At 37.0% G+C, this 19,183-nt stretch overlaps 1 protein-coding gene across 2 annotated transcripts in view; it reads right to left on the bottom strand.

Moving 5' to 3' along the window:
- The window catches only part of CHN1 (chimerin 1), a 173,529-nt gene that overhangs the window by 124,861 nt on the left and 29,485 nt on the right, over positions 1 to 19,183 (bottom strand). Inside the window, exons 2-3 of one of the 2 annotated variants that reach the window (XM_060016554.1) lie at positions 6,582 to 6,620; positions 982 to 1,037 (exon numbers count right to left, since the gene is read on the bottom strand). In XM_060016554.1, coding sequence (XP_059872537.1) covers positions 982 to 1,037; positions 6,582 to 6,620 — 95 coding nt within the window. Of the gene's footprint in view, positions 1 to 981; positions 1,038 to 6,581; positions 6,621 to 19,183 lie in introns of those variants that run through there. The other variant, XM_060016555.1, reaches the window with a different exon arrangement.

Genomic DNA, 19,183 nt, shown 5'->3' with positions numbered 1-19,183 from the left:
CTGGGTTAACTCTCCTGTTTCTCTTTTGCAAAAATAAGCTTTTTCTCTTATTTTCCCTTCTTTATTACTAAAAAGGGACCATAATTACTATATATACATTTTGCATATGGAAATCATTCCATATCAGCTCGTAGAAATCTTCCTTCTTCTTTTTAGTATTATAATTTATTCAATCAGTCGCCTATGAGCATTTAGATTTTTTCCAATATTCTGCTATTACAAATAATCCTACAATGAAAAACTTTGAGCGCATGCTATTCCATATTTGTACAGGCAATTCATCAGAGTAAATCTCTAGAATTTGGACTGGTAGGTCAAAGGGTAAATGCAGATGTTAGATATTACAAAATTCTCATAAAGTTGTAGCATTTCACATTCCCATCAGCAATATATGCGTGCCTATTTCCTCACAGGTTTACCAGCTAAGGGGTATATTCTCTGTTTTTGAACTTCTGCCAATCTGAAAAGTGAAAATTTTCACTGTGTATTTTAATTTGCATTTCTATTATTAATGAAGTTGAACATCCTTTCATATACTGTCATGTCATATATGTCATATCTCTTTTGGTGAACTGTCCATGATTTTGCTTTTGACTTTTGCTTTTTAAAATCATGATTTAGATCTTTTTTTAATGGAAAAATTACTTCAATAATGCTACAATGATGCCTTCAAACTCTGTTTTAAAAAGTAAAGAATAAAACACTAAAAAATGGAAGAATGTAAAAATTCACTGAAAAGAATACTAACGTCACTTAAAACTATACTGTCTTATTCTATCCTGTGTTCCAAACAGTCCATTAAAAAGTGGTAGTTATTTCAAGTGAGAAGAATGTTAAGAAAAATGCATTCAAGTTACAATTTTATGATGCTAAGTAGCATCAAAAGTTAATCCCACAAATAACCATGTCACTGAGGAAGGTCAAAGTTTGGGAAACAAATGATTGAGAGACATTTCATTGTAATGGTTTCATTACACCCACCTCATTAGTACAGGTAATTCTCCGAGGATGAGGGGCTTCTTGTTGCAGTTGATATACTGGGAAGTTAGAAAATAAAACATGTCAGTTTCCCTTATGTAGAGCATCTGAATATATTAGGAATCAAAACCTGCCTGCTTTTTTATGTTCATAAGAAAACTGTGGTACAGTCCTATTTGTTATTAAATTAAATTTTGCTATGAAGCAAAGAAAGTAAACCAAACTAAATTTAGTGAAAGCCCAGGAGCAAACACAAATAAGAAAATCATAATCCACAGAAGTGTTATAACAAATCAGTATTGGATATTTGGCTCTGTTCTCCATAATCTGGTCATTTAGTTTCCCCAATTTTTGTGGATATATTACATAAAGCATGCCTCTGCTATAAACAAATACTAGTTAAAAGTACATTAACTAGTTAAAAGTACATTATTAAGTGTCAAACTTGAAACTAAAATTAGGATTTATAGGCTAGATGTAACACATACACTGTTTTTCTCCCCTATTTATATTGTGAACATCTATCTTCAAAGATAATCTCCCCTAGAAACAAAATTTCTGAGCCAAAGTTACCACCACTTATTCAACTAGGGTAAATGCAGCAAAAGAGAGAATTCAGACACTTAAATAGCTTGCCAGAGGATAATTTTTAGGGTATCTGAAAATGGATTGGTGAAAATTATACCAATACCATGTCCTTCTAAGACTCACTTCAGGCTTCTTGGCTTAAAATAAAGAAAAAATGAATAGAACGTGTAGTTATCAGAGAAACTGTGTTTACGTAGGTCTGAGTTTATCTCTTGGAGAAAATCTGTTTTCTATTTCTACACATATAATCACATATAATTGAATTTAATACTGTATTTAAATACATAGACATTTGGTCAATATAACATCAAACTACCCAGCATCTGGGGTTGTCAGACAATGTATGGCTCACATTTCAACTGTCATTATATAGACTCCACCTCTGATCATATTCATTCATATATAGTATAGGGACATATATAAACATATACAATTAGACTATGTATATGTATATGTGTGTATACATACACTAAATATACTGAGAACATACACAGACACACATCACTGTTCTGTATTGCTATGTAAAGGCAACAGAGTACTACAGTTGCAAATCTGAATTCCTGAACCAGACCACCTGGGGTCTGAACACTGGGGCTCTGCCTCTAACAATGCATACTGAGCCTCGGCTTTCATCATTTGAAAATGGGGATAAAAATAGTTTCTACTTCATAGATTACTGAAAGGATTAAATACTATATGTGAAAGACTTAAAATAGTCCCCGGCACATGGTAAACACTCAATAAAGACTAGCTATTATTATATGTAGATGACTGATACTAATACATAAAATTCTTTACAATGATATTTGGGTACCAGGATGCATCCACAGTTCATCACCAAACATAACAACATGGTAATGCTATAATTTAAAAGGTGCTAAGAAGATACAGCTTTACTGTTTAAGAATCAAAAAATAAACAAACCACTTCTCATTTAATAATGTTTGGAATCTACTGAGAGAAATGTATTCCTTTGCCTTATCCTCCTGGTTGCAAAAATCCCTACAAGACGTAACATATTAAAATAGTTTTAGATACCCATATTTTACTGTGAGAGTTAGTTTTTCAAAAATACTACTGTGAATATATTTGTATGGATTAAAGAGATGATATGAAGGGAATAATTTTGAGATGGGGAAGGGAAGAAGGAAAGCACTGAAACTAAATTTGTCTGGCCCTGACAGGGAGAGCACATGTGTACCACTCAGAGATATTTGTAAATCTCCATCCTCCCAAGAGAACCAAATCATGATATGCAAAAAGGTCCATGCTTCAGGTCCATTCCTCCCTGTTGGTAACTATAACTCTAAGATGTGAAAATCCAGTTCACATTTCTGTTTTGACCAGCAATTCTCAAAAGATCAATTGTTTCCCTTTGTCAAGCAAATGCTTTGGAAAGTAGGGTCACCTATAGAAACTGAATTACGAAAACTGAATGGTGGTCAAGAAGGACATTAAAAGTTACTACAGAAAGTAAAATGTTGATTTTGATTCAAAGCACAAATACTGTAGTATCTGGTTATCACCAATAATGCATATACCTATTCAGCAAGCAAATATTAAGATAAGCCAGTATGAAAAAAAGAGTGAAATATCATCACGTGAGAATTTCACCCTTTGTTTTAATCAGAGTTTCAACGAGTATAGTTCTATTTCATGGAGAGGAGTAATTTTTAGACAAATGCCTCCTTATTGGCTACCAATGGTTAGTCTATCTTTAAGACTCACTTTTAATAAAAATATATATAAAGGGAGGGCCTTTGGATATTGTATAACTGAATATAACATGAATTCAGGGAATACCCATCAAAAGGATCATTAAAAAATCATACATTGTAATAAAGAGTAATTAATTCAGGCCCTTCTCAATTTATAGTTTTTTTGTCATTTAAATCAGAACTCAGCTGAAAATTTAAATTGCACAATCATTAAATGATTCACCAAAAATTAATAGCTAACTTCAAGATGAGAAGACATATAATTAAAGTACTCAACATTTTTCAATCACCTTAGAAGTGTCAATGTTTATGCACTTATTAATGAAATTCTCAGTATCTAGAGACAATACATTGTTAATCAAGTTCAGAGATCACAAGTTGGTATCTTGAGGTCAAAACTGGCTCACATGTGTTGTTTGGTTTGCTGTTTTCCAAATTCAAATTTGTTTTTAACATTTAAAAATTAAGAGATTTAACAACAAAAGCAAAAGAGAATTCCAGCTTCTCTTGAAAACTTAGAAGATGTGACAGCACTGGACTCAGAGTGTTAGATACCCACAGTAAAGGGGAGCTAACTATGAGCTATTCCCTACGTACAGGGCATCCTCTCTCTGCTTCTCACAGTCCCCACCTGCCTCACTTGTCTCATTTATTACATGTTTGGCCCCTGGTTTAATTCAAGCAATACATATTGAAAAGCAACAAAACTGTACTTGTCTTAAAAGAGTTCTTAACTTAGAATCTTGCTAATTCTATTTAATTATTGGTTTCAACTTGTAAGGTTTTAGAATTATGTTTTCACAAGCTCAACTAAACCAAAATCAGAAAGCACAAGAGAGGCATGGGTAAAATAAGTTTCTTATAGAATCACAGTGAAAATAAGTTTCTCATAGAATCACACTGTGAAAAGCTGTTCAGACCCCAACAAGCTAAAGACAGAAAAAAAAAAATCCTTAACATGCTGCAACTTTTGACATGAAAATGTAACTGTCCCCTTCAGTTTTACAGATGTAGTACAGAATAGAAGTGAACAATCAGAACATTCTGAATAGCTTTCATTCTGCTTGTATCTCCTTATGTGGACTGACATACCTGATTTTTTTAAAATCTCAATCCATTTAGATTTTATCACCATTTTGAGGAGTATTTTAATTACAAAAATTTAAGTCACAATACAGAGAAGATGACGAATGCATTATGGTTTGTCAGTCCCAAAGACGATCAAACAGAATTTGTTAACTATCAACTCTGATCAAGGCATATATAGGAATTAAACAAAATGTCATGGCTCAATTATAGAGGGTACTGGGCAGGGCCTACTACTCCAGTAACTTAAAATTTCAGTCACTATTGATGAAATACAGGTGTCACAGGTTTGTCAGTTTAAAAATTTTTTCCTATTAAAACGTACAGACTCTGGGACAGATGAACTTCATTAATGAAGATGAATTTTATTAATAAATACCTTACTGGAGATTATTTACCGCTAGCTAGACATAAAACTATAAAACTGACTGAGTGGTAAAGGCAAAACAAACAAACAAAAAGAAAAAAGAATCCAACCTCAAAAAAAAATTCAATCCCAATTTTTTCTAGGATCAGAATTTTGACAAACACATTTAACAATCTAAATGATCATCGCAACAATTATTTCAATGTGACAATGTAACTTTTACATGTTTTCTCATTAGTTAAAATTTGCACATATACAAATTCTTAGAAGACAACATCATGATGTCATAAGGAAATTTCACGTGACCAGTTTTAAATATGGACCTTTCTGCGTGGCTCTTTAGCACAGTTTAATCATAAAATTTCACTGAACTGGAAGTTTTTGCCTTTGATGGTCAGAAAATAAAGTCTATTCTAATAATTTCCTCCCTGTTTCTACTGTTAAAATGATGGGGGGTGGCAGTGTTCTTCAGGCACTGAAGTCACTAAAAGAAACTATAAAACTCAGTATTATCACCAAAAAAAAAAAGAAATATGCCATTTTTAAGACAAATGGTAGCTACTATAAGACATAGGAAGATACAGAAAATACAAATTGCATACACCACATTTAGTAATCAATATTCTTCGGGGGAAAAATCACCACCATGATTCAATAACAGTCTGAGGTTTTATAAATGCTCTTACATTAAAATGTGCAAGGCACAAATCAGAGCAAAGAGAATAAAGGTAAACTGAAAACCAGAAAATGCAGAGAAGAATTTTAAACAGGCTTCCCGCCAATGAGGTTATGAGACAAAATCTTTGAGAGGTAAAGATCATCAGTCATTTTTATACATTCTTTGAACTATACTCCCCAGAATCAAAACAGAAGCAGCAGGGGTGGGGGAAAACGCATCTATGGCAATATTTTTAGAGACTGTTCATATTTTGCTTACTATAATTAGCCCCCAGTGGCAACCTATTACAATAAACTCTCTGTTGCTCTGGGAACATAAAACCAAGTAAGAATCTGAATTGCTGCTCTTTCAGTCAGCAGATTTCAGCAACTTACAAATATCAAAATTCAGAATAACTCAACATTTACAAAGATGCTAATAATCTGTATTTAAAGTACAGGTTTTTTAGGTTGCTTATTTGACTCTACAGACAACAAACAAAAGTTTACAGTACTGGTTTCTGCAACAGTGCATTCATGGATTTTTAAAAAACAACTCTGATTATATTAACCCTATTTCCATTTTTTAAAATTCTGAAGTAGCTTTTACTTGATGCAATAATATTCTCTAGGCAACAAGGAAGGGGAAATAAAGGACTAAGAACCTAGACTCTTCAGAAAAAAATCTGTATTCTAATGCCAAGTTTAAAGAACAATATAGATTCCGTGTCTCTCTTTTATATTTTGGAAGGCAATTCCTAAAAAAGAAGACCACTTTTTACTCACTCTTCCTAGTAAGATAGGCTCCTGACTTATCATTATTTATTTATTCCTTTTTTAATATAAAAAACAGGATCTAAGAATATTAGATTCCTTGAATTCTTAGTTAGCTTCTCCTTGCATTAGTTTTATCAGCCACTGTCAACAAGTGGTCTCAAGTTCCATAACACGGAATTCCATGCGAGTTCAGAGGGATGAGATGCATTCCTGACATGCAAACCATGACAGACTTTGTGGAAATGCTCCTATTTCCCCAGTTTCTTTTTCTGTGCTATTCACAAATTCTGTTGTGAATTAATTTTTCAATAATGGACACAAAATGGAATGACTCTTCATATCTAATGTTCCTGATATTTTTATATTACTTATAAAGCACTATAACCCACCCAATTTATTTGTATACTTACAGTAAGATTTCCAAACAGGAGGTCTATATTCATCTGTATCTGAAAGAATAAACATCAAATTAACATTATTGAATAGTTATATTTTAAATGAGATATTTTAATCATTAATTCATTTAGTACATATTTGTTGAGGTCTACTTGTTCTAGGCATCGTACTAGGCACTAAAGGGCATTCAAAGGTTTTTTAATCTTGCTCCTCCCTTCCATGGAGGACAATTTCACGAAGATGTTCAAAGAAAGTTACTGTATTTATTCAACTGCTTATCACATAAAACGTCACGCTTAATTTTTACTGCTGTCACTGAGGTAATATCAACAAGGTCTTTGGGCTTAATTCTATGATCATTCCACTGAAAGATCCCTGAAATCATTGGAACTTTTCTATATTTCCCTCCATCACATTTGGGGGAGTCCAGTGAAACTTTTACTAACATCAAGAGAGAAGAACAGCAAGGTACAGACCTTAGTCCTCATACATCCTGGACAATCAAAACCAGGAAATGAGCAGCACTTCAATGTAGGACAGTGTATCTAGAGAGCCACAAAGAACATGAGGTGAACATGTGCTCTCCAGGTCCATTTCCCCTCACTCTGCTTGAATGTGAGTTAGGAGACAGTGTGAAGAGGCAGTGGAGAGAGATGGAAATACAAGCACACGAGGGAGACGGGGGAAGTGGAGAAAGGAGAGGGGACAGCGTGGTCTGGCTTCTCATCTGTGAAGCACAGCTGAGGAATAATCTTGCCAGCACAAAGCCCTGCCTGCAAGGCCATGTAGCCAAACCAGCAGACACAGCATTTTGGTGTGGGGAGGTGTGGCCAGACACATCACCTGGCTCTCCTGGCATCCAACAGAAACCCACTGAGGAATCTGATCCTAAAAATCGTGGTCTCCAAGGAGGCAAGAAAACTGGGAAGTTTATTGAGGAGGGTGATTTCTTGTATAGGTAGCTCACATTAAAATGGTCACAGACTCGAAACATTCAGCCCCCAACCCCCAACCTTTAAAATGCAATCTCACACTTCATTTATGATGTGTTATCATAAACCACACAAATACTTTGAGTCAGAGGGCTACAGTAAGACTACTGATGATGGGCAAAAGAACATAAAAGGGAAATTCTATGTCATGTAGAAATTGCTTGGCACCCAGGAGAAGTTTTCATATATGTTTTCTCAAAGAATGAATAAAAGATTACATGAATAAATGAATGAAGTAATGCAGCAAATACAGCTGACTCTCATTATTCACAGTAGTTATATTCTACAACATCACCATAAACACTGAATTAACCAATACTGAACCACTGCACCTGGGGAAACACAAGTTAGGTTCCTGTGAGCCTCTGGTCACAACATTTTCATCAACCAATCAATACATAACTTTGTTTTCTGTGTATTTTTGTTTAAACACACCTTATTTAGTATATATTGTTGATTCATAAACATTGAACTCACAGCCAACTGTACTATAACTCATGCCTCAGTGAAACTTACCTGACACATGTATTTTCTCTGCAAGATAACATTACTGTCTTCAAGATAACATTACTGTCTTCTTGCACTTAGAAGCACCAGACAGGATTTTGACACTATGCTTAGGGGCCATTTTAAAAAGTAAAATCACCAATAAAAAGTCACAAAAATGCAAAAAATGTGGCACTAAATAGGCTATGAAAAGAACACTTGTTAACAGTGTAAGAGCTAAAACAAAGAAGGCAGAGTGGCCTTGCTCAACCCCAGCCCGGAATATTCAGGTCATGCAACTCAATTTGCCACTCTATAAATGTTAGCGAATGACTATGAAAGTGTCACAGGTATTTATTTTAAAAGGGTTACAAATAAATGCTAGCAAGTAAGCAAATCTGCAAACACAAACAGAATCAAGAATAATGAGGACTGTCGGTATATGAATGAGCAATTATTTAGGAAAACTACCAACTCAGGTAAACTCACATAGGAATGATATAACATTAGGATGAAATATGACCTCAGCACAGTGACATATAGATATATACATATTTACTTTGCGTGGGGGTGGGGTGTGTGTATGTTTGGAGGGTTAATTATACTGATGTTTATCTTAATAAGTTAATTGAATTATATATTTTTAATACGAGAAAAAATTTGCCTCTAAGCATTCAAGTCATTTAATGATTTCATTGATGCCATGTGGATGCTGCTATATTGCCATTCAATCCCAGGACAGTTCCAGGTTTAACAGGAGAGTAGACGTTCACTCTCCTGGCACTCACCCATATTCACATGTGTGTCTCAGCCTCCTTGCCAGCGTCCAAACAGCATAAGCTGCAGGGACCAGGCACCTCGCGACCCACCACGCGGAAGATGGCACATGCGGCCAAGAAGAGGAAGGGCACTCAACAAGGCTGAGACCCAGTGTAGAAAAGAATTTAATCTTGCGCCCCAGAAGAGGTCTGACTTTTGCCTCCAGCCCCTAGGGGGTAATTTTCTTTGTCTGGGAGCCTTGGGCTAGCCAGAGAGTACCAATGTGACTTAGGGTGGGGTTTTGGGTCACAGTGTCAGTCAAGCTGGAGAATGAGATCAACCATGTGGGCCATCAATCATAAAGCCCTCATTAAAAACTCTGAACTCAGGACTGGGAGAGCTTCCTTGGTTGGAAGTATTCCATGTGTATCACCACGCATCAATGCCGGAAGAGTATGCGTCCTGACTCCACAGAGGATAAGAGAAGCTCTGCGTTTTGTACTTCTCCCGGACCCTGTCTTATGCGCTTTTCCCTTGGCTGATTTTAATCTGTATCCTTTCCCTGTAATAAATCATGACTCTCAGGATAACAGTGTTTAGTGAGTTCTGTGAGTCCTTCTAGAGAATCATCGAACCCAAGCGTGATTTGAGGGAACCCCTTCCAACTTGCAATTGGTGTCAGAAGTGAAAGAAGTGTATTATAAGACTGTGCCCTCTCCCTTTGCAGTTGGCCCTAACTCCTTGCAAACTCTGCGCAAAGCCTGCACCTATGAGCAGGAGGCCCTGGAGATTGCTTTCACTTTGGAGATGGTAAGAGAGTAAGAGGCTAATAATCAAAGTTGTTTCTCTGGGGGATTGTTCATCTAGTCCTAGATAGGGCTTTCTTAGGGGAACATCAACCTTTACTTGCTGTGTGACTTTAGGAAATTTACTACCTCTCTTTTCTTTATCTATAAAATAGAGTAACAATATCATCTAAAATGGGAATAGTAACAACACAGGTTTGTTGTGAGGATTATATTAGGTATCATACATTAAGCACCTTGCACTCAGGAGACCTTTAGTAAATGAGTACCCTCTCCTGCCTTCACCAAAAGCGAATTTAAAAACACAATGAGGGACTTCCCTGGTGGCGCAGTGGTTAAAAATCTGCCTGCCAATGCAGGGGACACGGGTTCGAGCCCTAGTCTGGGAAGATCCCACATGCTGCGGAACAACTAAGCCTGTGTGCCACAACTACTGAGCCTGTATGTCACAACTACTGAAGCCCACGCGCCTAGAGCCCGTGCTCCACAACAAGAGAAGCCACCACAATGAGAAGCCTGTGCACCACAGTGAAGAGTAGCCCCCGCTCGCCACAACTAGAGAAAGCCCACGCGCAGCAACGAAGACCCAACACAGCCATAAATAAATAAATAAATAAATGGCTGACTGACTGACTGACTGACTGACATTATTTGAGATGCTACAGATCACAATTCTGTGGCCAAATAAAATGAGTATCTGGCAAATAACCAAGAAATATTGGGATTTAAGTTTGTGTTTCCTTTAATATTAAAACAATTCTAATTATCAGTGACATTTAACAACACAGTTTGGCTTTTAAAAGTCTTTTCCTAGCAATCTATTTTTTTCTGGTGGAAGTGTAAACTGGTGCAACCTCTCTAGAGAACAACTGGCAATACATACCATAAGCCTTAAAAGTGTGTAACAGGCATCTGTTAAGGCAGAGATTAAATGAGATGCTCTTTGGAAGGGAACGTTTAAAAATTATGACAGTCTCTCTTATGTTTAGGGGTGGAGACCCGAGGTCACCTTGGTATGGGCCATTCTGTTGAACAAGTTAGGCAAAGGGTAGGCTCCACCGTCCTCAGGACTCAGGGAAAAGGGGCTCACTGGGAGGGGGAAGTTGCATGGCTTAGAAAAACATACCTTACACTCTTGATGTGCAAAATTAATTGCTAGAGTTGCTGAGACCAATTTTCCAGTACCCTAAATCCTTCTGGAAGGGAAGAAACATTACCCCAATCTTTGATTCCCCAGATTCAAATTTAAGGAGTTCTGTCATAGAAAAAACTTATAGCCCAAACCAAGTTCCACTGGCAAGAACAGGCAGAAACACTCCTGAAAGAAAATGACTTTGAAGATGGATTAATTGAAACTGGTGATCCAGGGTCATACAGAGGGCTTATGCGTTTATTAGGAAGGACAGATTCTGGCCCAGCATGAGGCAGAGGCCAGAAGCGTCTCTGACCTCAGCCTCCCTGGCACATGGAATCGTTGAGTATAAGCGTGTGAACTAATAAACTGCAATCTTAACCTCCAACTGGGGTCACTACTTTGACCTGGGCCAGGTCTGACCTAAACAGGTATCCTAGTAGCACTCAGACAAGCAACTATCAACAAAGGGCTGGTCTTCAACACTGACAGAAAGTGATAAAGAGAAGAAGGATACACAGTGTACAATTATACTTACTGCACTTTTCTTCTGGGTAGTTGTACGAGAATGGGACTACTCTGGGACTGAGTAAGTCTCCTGAAGTTCAAACTTGGAGGAGGAGACTGCCTGAAGAGGAAGGTACTAAATTTCCTGCTAACTGGGGCAGTGATTAAGAGGAGAAAGTGTGGGAGCATATTTGGCTCCTGCATTTATGTAACAGGTCTTCAGTTCCTTCTGCATACTTTTGACCCAGCAGCTCTATTGCTAGGAATTTATTGTAAAATAATTAAGGATATTAGAAAAATATTAATATAGAAGAATACCACTGAAATATTTCTTTTTAAACTAAAAAACTGGATTCAACCTAAATGCCTAACAATTAGAAACTGATAGAATCAATGATGATAGATTCCAGTTTGAAGACACCTTGACTACATCAAGAAGATTTCACCTTTTAATCTGTTAGAAAGTCTGACAGATATTTTAAATATCTTTTTCAATCTGTTGTGATATCACATGCCATGTACAGTCTGGAAGATCCAACTAGCCATTTGTGAGAGAATGAGAGTGAAAAAGGCAAATAATGTCTTACTACTATTACTTAAAATAGTTCTGACTTCGTGGAAACTCTGAAAAAACTTGGAGACTTCCAGGAGTCCCTAGAACATGCTGTGAGAACAACTGTTTCAAACCATGATTTCCTTGGCACATTTAGGGTATGGGGTAAGGTGGGATAAGATACATTTCATCTAATAGAAGAAATACAAAAGTTAACTAAGACAGGAAAAGAGAGGAAATCATGAATTCCTTTAGCAGAACGAAGTCCTTTCAGCTCGTTCAAAGGACGTTAGCAAGAGCCTTCAGCTAGAGGTCTCAAGGACTCCCATCACTTCTTTTTGATTCTGTCAGAAAATCCACCCAAGCCAAGCATATCAACATGACAGACTTCCATCTCTAGAGCATGACTGAGAACGACAGCCTGACAACCTATAACTCCGTGACAGCTAATTTTAAAACCAACTTAAATTCAGGGACAGCTGCTTAAAATAATCTTCACGTGGTATAGATGAGTGCTTAAATTAAGTACATACCCACAAAATCCATTTTCTCCATTGCCTTTATGTGTCAGTAATACTTTTCATTCACTACACAAAAGAATTTTATATAAATATCAAAATTATGCTGCCATACAGAAACGTTAAAACAATCAGAAAGTTCCATTCATTCAATAAATATGTATTAAACACCTTCTATGGGTAAGAATGTCAGTTACAAGGTGGGTCCAGATGTAGTTTACACCTTTAAGGGCAGTAAGAAAAATAAGATGGATGTGATTACTTACTAACAAGGTAATATAATAAGAGTAATACATAAGAGTATAAGAGTAATACGTAATACTCTTCTACATAATGAGAGTTTCATAAACCATCATCTTGTCAAAATGCTTGACAAGAATAGGTCCCCAATAAGTATTTGCTGAGCTGATGAAAGAATGGAAGGGAAGAAGGAATCACTTTTGGCCAGAATGTCAAGAAAGACAAATCAGAGGTGATATCATCTGACAGTGGCTCTGAAAGACGGATGATTTTTTTTGTGTGTGTGGTACGCGGGCCTCTCACTGTTGTGGCCTCTCCCGTTGCGGTGGAGCACAGGCTCCGGACACGCAGGCTCAGCAGCCATGGCTCACGGGCCCAGCCGCTCCGCAGCATGTGGGATCCTCCCGGACCAGGGCATGAACCCGTGTCCCCTGCATCGGCAGGCGGACTCTCAACCACTGTGCCACCAGGGAAGCCCAGGACGGATGATTTTTAAAGTACAGGGGCCAAGGGAAGAAGACTGGAAATAAAAGACAGAACAACTTTCTAAACAGAGGGAACACAGTGAATAGGACACAGGAACAAGAAAGTTCAGAATGTATTTGAGGAACAGTAAAAATGCAGACTGGTTGAAATAGAAGACATGTTGAGGAAAGCTTGAGATTCAGGTCCTGGAGGGAACCTGGGCTGTGTTGTCCAGGAGGCATCCATAAGTAATGCACCATGTGTTTTCCTCTGCTTTGTGTATTAAATACTCAGATGTCTGAGAGGAATACTATGTTAGGCCCAGGTCAATTCTCATGAGTCAGAGAAAACAAGCCAAGCAGCAGGAAGGCCAAAGGTAAGAGAAAAAATTGATGGAGCAAAGACTCGGAGGAGGAGAAGTAATGGACTCAAAAATCACAGGTGGTGGACAAGGCCTGGGAAGGTGGAGACATGGCTCTATGTCTAATCAACTGGGGATGTAAAAAGGCGGGTTCTGTTTGAGACATTCTCTTCTGCGACTCTAAGTAAAAATCTAAACAAATAATTCAGGAAAACAAAAGAAAAAATGAGATTGTTAAACTATATGGAAAATAAATAAAGGCCTAGTTGATTAGCACATATAGTATAATCTCATTTTTTTAAACAAAAGATATAAATGTGTATGTGAATGTGTACATTGGGAGGGGCACAGAGACAAGGAGAGAGAATATGAAAGATTCAGAATGACATACGCTAGTTTAAGTAATAGTAGTGATCTCTAGGTCGGCCCTCCTCACCCAGGCTCCTCACTTGAACCACAGAGCACATAAAATGTTTTGAGTGGTATTTTCTCAGTTCTCCCATGTATGGTAGATAACCAGAGTCTTTCTAGAAGCAGGAGAGAAGTTAACTTATTACATATAGTGGATGTGCTGGGCCACTGGGACATCATTCTTTCCCCAGAACCAGGAGAAAGCATTCTCTTGATGGTGATTTTTACTTTTCTTATATATCTGTGTATTTTTAAAAATTATATAATGCATAGATTCATTTGTGCTAAGGGGGAAAAAACAACTACTAAAAACAAACAGTATATAAACGAACCAATCAAAAGATCGGCAGAAGACCTAAATAGACATTTTTCCAAAGAAGACATACAGATGGCCAACAGACACATGAAAAGATGCTCAACATCACTAATTATTAGATAAATGCAAATCAAAACTACAATGAGATACTACCTCACACGGATCAGAATGGCCATTGTTAAAAAGTCTACAAATAACAAACGCAGGAGAGGGTGTGGAGAAAAGGGAACCCTCCTACACTGTTGGTGGGAATGTAAATTGGTACAGTCACTATGGAGAACAGTATGGAGGTTCCTTTAAAACTAAAAATAGAACTACCATATGACCCAGCAATCCCACTACTGGGCATATACCCTGAGAAAACCATAATTCAAAAAGAGTCATGTACCACAATGTTCATTGCCTCTATTTACAATAGCCAGGACAGGAAGCAACCTAAGTGTCCATCGACAGATGAATGGATAAAGAAGATGTGGCACATATATACAATGGAATATTACTCAGCCATAAAAAGAAACAAAATTGAGTTATTTGTAGTGAGGTGGATGGACCTAGAGTCTGTCATACAGAGTGAAGTAAGTCAGAAAGAGAAAAACAAATACCGTATGCTAACACATATATATGGAATCTAAAAAAAAATGGTTCTGAAGAACTTAGGGGCAGGACAGGAATAAAGACAGATGTAGAGAATGGACTTGAGGACACGGGGAGGGGAAGGGTAAGCTGGGACGAAGTGAGAGAGTGGCATGGACATATAAACACTACCAAATGTAAAACAGATAGCTAGTGGAACCAGCCACATAGCACAGGATCAGCTCGGTGCTTTGTGACCACCTGGAGGGGTGGGATAGGGAGGGTGGGAGGGAGATGTAAGAGGGAAGAGATAATGGGGATATATGTATATGTATAGCTGATTCACTTTGTTATACAGCAGAAACTAACACACCATTGTAAAGCAATTATACTCCAATAAAGATGTTAAAAAAAAGAATTATGAGCCGAGAAAATCTTACTTTTACATATTTTATCATGTTTATGAATATGATTTCAATTTTTTCTTGCTTTTTTTTAAACTCAGAGATAAAGATTTTAAGCATGATTTAGTGTTAAACTTGTTTTTGCCTATAAGTTTCCCTTATGCTACTTTTTTCTGTAAATACTAATATTTTCAGGACATTCATTTTTTCCTTGAATATTAAAAACTTCAAGACACTTATCTGTACCTTTAGGCAATGACTTTAAAAATCTTAGTAAAATATATCTAGGATAATATCTTAGATATGATAGATTATAATGTATACTATTAGGACTATTTGGGAGGTACTCAAAGCATTCACTTATTGATTCACAAGGTTAAATCTGCTCATAAATACCCTAATGTTCTGAATTTTTAGATTAACTTAAAACATTGTATGATTGAGTAAATGTTTACGCTTTCTCCAATTAGATCCTATTTAGGTCCAGTCTAGCTATGGGTGTCACTGAAAACAACTGACCTCTGAAAACAGAAAAAATTTTATTTCCTTCTTTCTATTATACAGTTTTGTGTATCATTATATAGTTATGTCTTACAAATTCTTTGATTAGGATAATATTCCACTGATGAAGTTTAAACCTGCTTAACTTTTTATTTTAAAAAATAAATAGGGCTTCCCTAGTGGTGCAGTGGTTAAGAATCTGCCTGCCAATGCAGGGGACATTGGTTCAAGCCCTGGTCCGGGATGATCCCACATGGCGCGGAGCAACTAAGCCCATGCGCCACAACTACTGAGCCTGCACTCTACAGCCCGCGAGCCACAACTACTGAGCCCGTGTGCCCAACTACTGAAGCCCGCGTGCCTAGAGCCTGTGCTCCACAACAAGAGAAGCCACCACAGTGATAAGCCCGCACACCACAACGATGAGTAGCCCCTGCTCGCCACAACTAGAGAAAGCCCACACGCAGCAACGAAGACCCAACACAAACAAAAATAAATAAATAAATAAATTTATATTAAAAAATAATAAAAATAAATAAATAGTTCATTCTAGAACAGACTAGAATGTTAAATTTAAGCTGTTCATTGTTTTAGGCTCAAAACAAAAAGGCTTTTACAACTTTTTAACAATATGATGAGTTTTCTTAAAAAGGATTATGTTGCATTTTAAATGAGGTTTAGACTAATGACATACTCACACTCAAAAACTATGTGATTAATGTTTTAAAGCATGTTTCAGATTGCCTTTGGTTTGAAAATTAACAATTTAGAATTCTGTAAAAAATTGACGTTTATTGATAAGACAAAGCCATTTTTCCCTTGAAATGAAGACTCTACTTTCAACCTACTTGCATGAGATTCCCTGCCCTGCTTTAATCAGAAAATACAAGGCATTAATGATTAATCCCCACCTGTTGTGTACCAAATTTTGGCATACCAAAATAATGAGATGCTTGTGACCATAAAACTCTATTTTACTATAAAGTGATCTTCTAAAAGAACAAGGGCATAAAATTCACAATAAAAACCAAACAATTACTACAGTTAATATTTGCAAGAGTCATAAAGAAAACAAACCAACTTCTCACTCTAAAAAAAATACATGTCTTGGAAAACAAAAATTCACAGTAAAAATTAAAAGGCTCATAATAACATTCACAACTCTAAACTAAGGAGAAACCAAGTAAAAAAGAGCTTTGCTAGGTTTCTAGGTAACTCATATCTGTACACTTCTTTCTTAGAAGATGCTCCAAAACACAGTGAATAAGCATTTTAACTAAGATAATTAATATTCACTCTGCAAAGTCATGGCCAAATCAGGTCAGTTAAGTTCAACCTTAGAAGAAACAAAGTCATTTAAAACTGCTCCAAGTTGAAAAGTGATGTGTCATGATACAATTCTGACAGAAATAAACTATTTTTAAAACCAAAGATAATTGTTTTTAATTCTTCAGAGAATAGTGACCCAGAACTGTTAATACATGGGAAAAAGAACTTCTGAGACTGTGCAACTAGAGTGCTCACATGTAACTTCATCAAAGATCTCCCAAAACAAATATTCTGCAAGTGCAGTGCTCAACTCTTCACCATGGACCCACAGCATAGGCCAACAAAGCCTCCTAAATTAAATGCGAGCCAAACTTGGAAATCTCTTCTTTCAAAAACTCAAGCTTGGCCTTTAATTAAAGACCTAAGCAATGGTTCCTCTAACCAACTTGGCAGACCCAGCAAACAGACGACACAAACAAAGCCTTCTGCTTACTCAAGTCTTTTCACAATACAGTACTCCTGGAACAAAAAGCTATACACAGGAACTGGGTCATTCAGCTCAATTCAAAGGTAAGGGCTGTCATTTTCCAACCTACTATTTCTCCTCTAGACAAGTCATATGTCTCTGAAGTTTTCTCTTTAAAAGGTTTGGTCATTTCTGATCATGTTTATCCTAACATGTTGGCATTTTTTTTTAATAACTTTTATTTATTTATTTTTGGCTGCATTGGGTCTTCGTTGCTGCGTGTGGGCTTTCTCTAGTTGCGGTGAGCTGGGGCTACTCTTCGTTGTGGTGCGCGGGCTTCTCATTGTGGTGGCTTCTCTTCCAGCAGAGCACAGGCTCTAGGCATGCGGGCTTCAGTAGTTGTGGCTCGCGGGCTCTAGAGCGCAGGCTCAGTAGTTGTGGTGCACGGGCTTTGTTGCTCCCCGGCATGTGGGATCTTCCTGGATCAGGGCTTGGACATGTGTCCCCTGCACTAGCAGGCGGATTCTTAACCACCGCGCCACCAGGGAAGCCCAACATGTTGGCATATTAACAGAAAGTCCTCAGGCCCACTTAACACAAGGTTTCTAACAGAAAACTTCAAGAAGAGATTTAGCTCCTATAAAGCCTCTCAACATGCCCAAATGGCTCCCATTTGGATTTTGTTTAAGTAAAAATATTCAGCTTTACTAACATGATAGTTCCTAAAACCCTCTACCACAAAAAAACTAGAATACACAAAACTCAACGAATACAATATAGACCCTTCTACTTGATTTCTCTGCATCTCACATATCTAAAATTAAACGGCAATAAATTAAGAAATCCTTGTAATTCTACATCCTTAAAAGAGTATATCATGTGGTATATACATTTTACCACACACAAAAAAAGAATACACCTGGGGAACACTTTTTCCAAATCCAACAACTCCAGAGCACTTGAAATTACAGATATTAAAAATGTAACCATGAAAACTCTTCACAGCCAATTTTACTTTTTATAAATACAAGTTCTAGAAAATAATCAACTAAAACTACACTTTTAGTGGGGATCTTCTTAGTCAGTTATTTAAGAACTATAACCCAGTTGTCTCAAATGCCCTCACCTCCTTCAGTATCCTCCTTGTTCTTTTCTTAAAGGAAAAGTTGCAAACAATGTTTTTTCTCCTTGTTATTCATCCTTTGGGACAAATTATTCCTAATCCGTACATTTCCCATTGCTACATAGTTTTATAGCAATGTCTCGCTTGGATCCTTGCCCTTGGAAAAGGAATCTCAGGCTTCAGGGTATGCAGTAGAATGTGTTTATTAGAATGTACATTATTTTTTGACGCAGATTCATAGAATAATTAGGATTCCCCCATGCCAACAAGCTACCTTTCAAAGTCTTGCCTTACATCAGCGTTTTCAAGCTTTATCAAGAGGACAGCTACTCAGAAAATAGGATATACTAACCCTTATATTTAACTCTATGGGGAAAAGAGGGATAATGTTCCTATTACTAATAGTTTGACATCACAGGTAAGTGAGACAGGAAAAGGTCACAACATTCCTCATCTTATCATGATAATTTCCAAATGTGCTTCTTTTAAACTGGACTTCTCTGGGAAAACCAATCAAAGTCTGTCTCTGTCTCTCTCTCTCTCTCACACACACAAGTAGATTCTGAAGAACACAAAAAAGTTTGCTTTAGATTACAAGATGTGGAGCCAAATGTGGAATAAGGCAGCTCACAGCTGTAGGAAGAAAACAGAGTCAGATATGGAAGTAATACTGTATAAACCACAAATGAGCAGAGTTGGGATAATTCTAAGCACATGCTAACTGTCCCAAGGTA

Source organism: Delphinus delphis, chromosome 7, assembly GCF_949987515.2.
Source record: "Delphinus delphis chromosome 7, mDelDel1.2, whole genome shotgun sequence".
NCBI lineage: Eukaryota > Metazoa > Chordata > Mammalia > Artiodactyla > Delphinidae > Delphinus > Delphinus delphis.
Note: the sequence above shows the minus strand (reverse complement) of the source record. Positions and strands in the feature narration are given on the sequence as shown.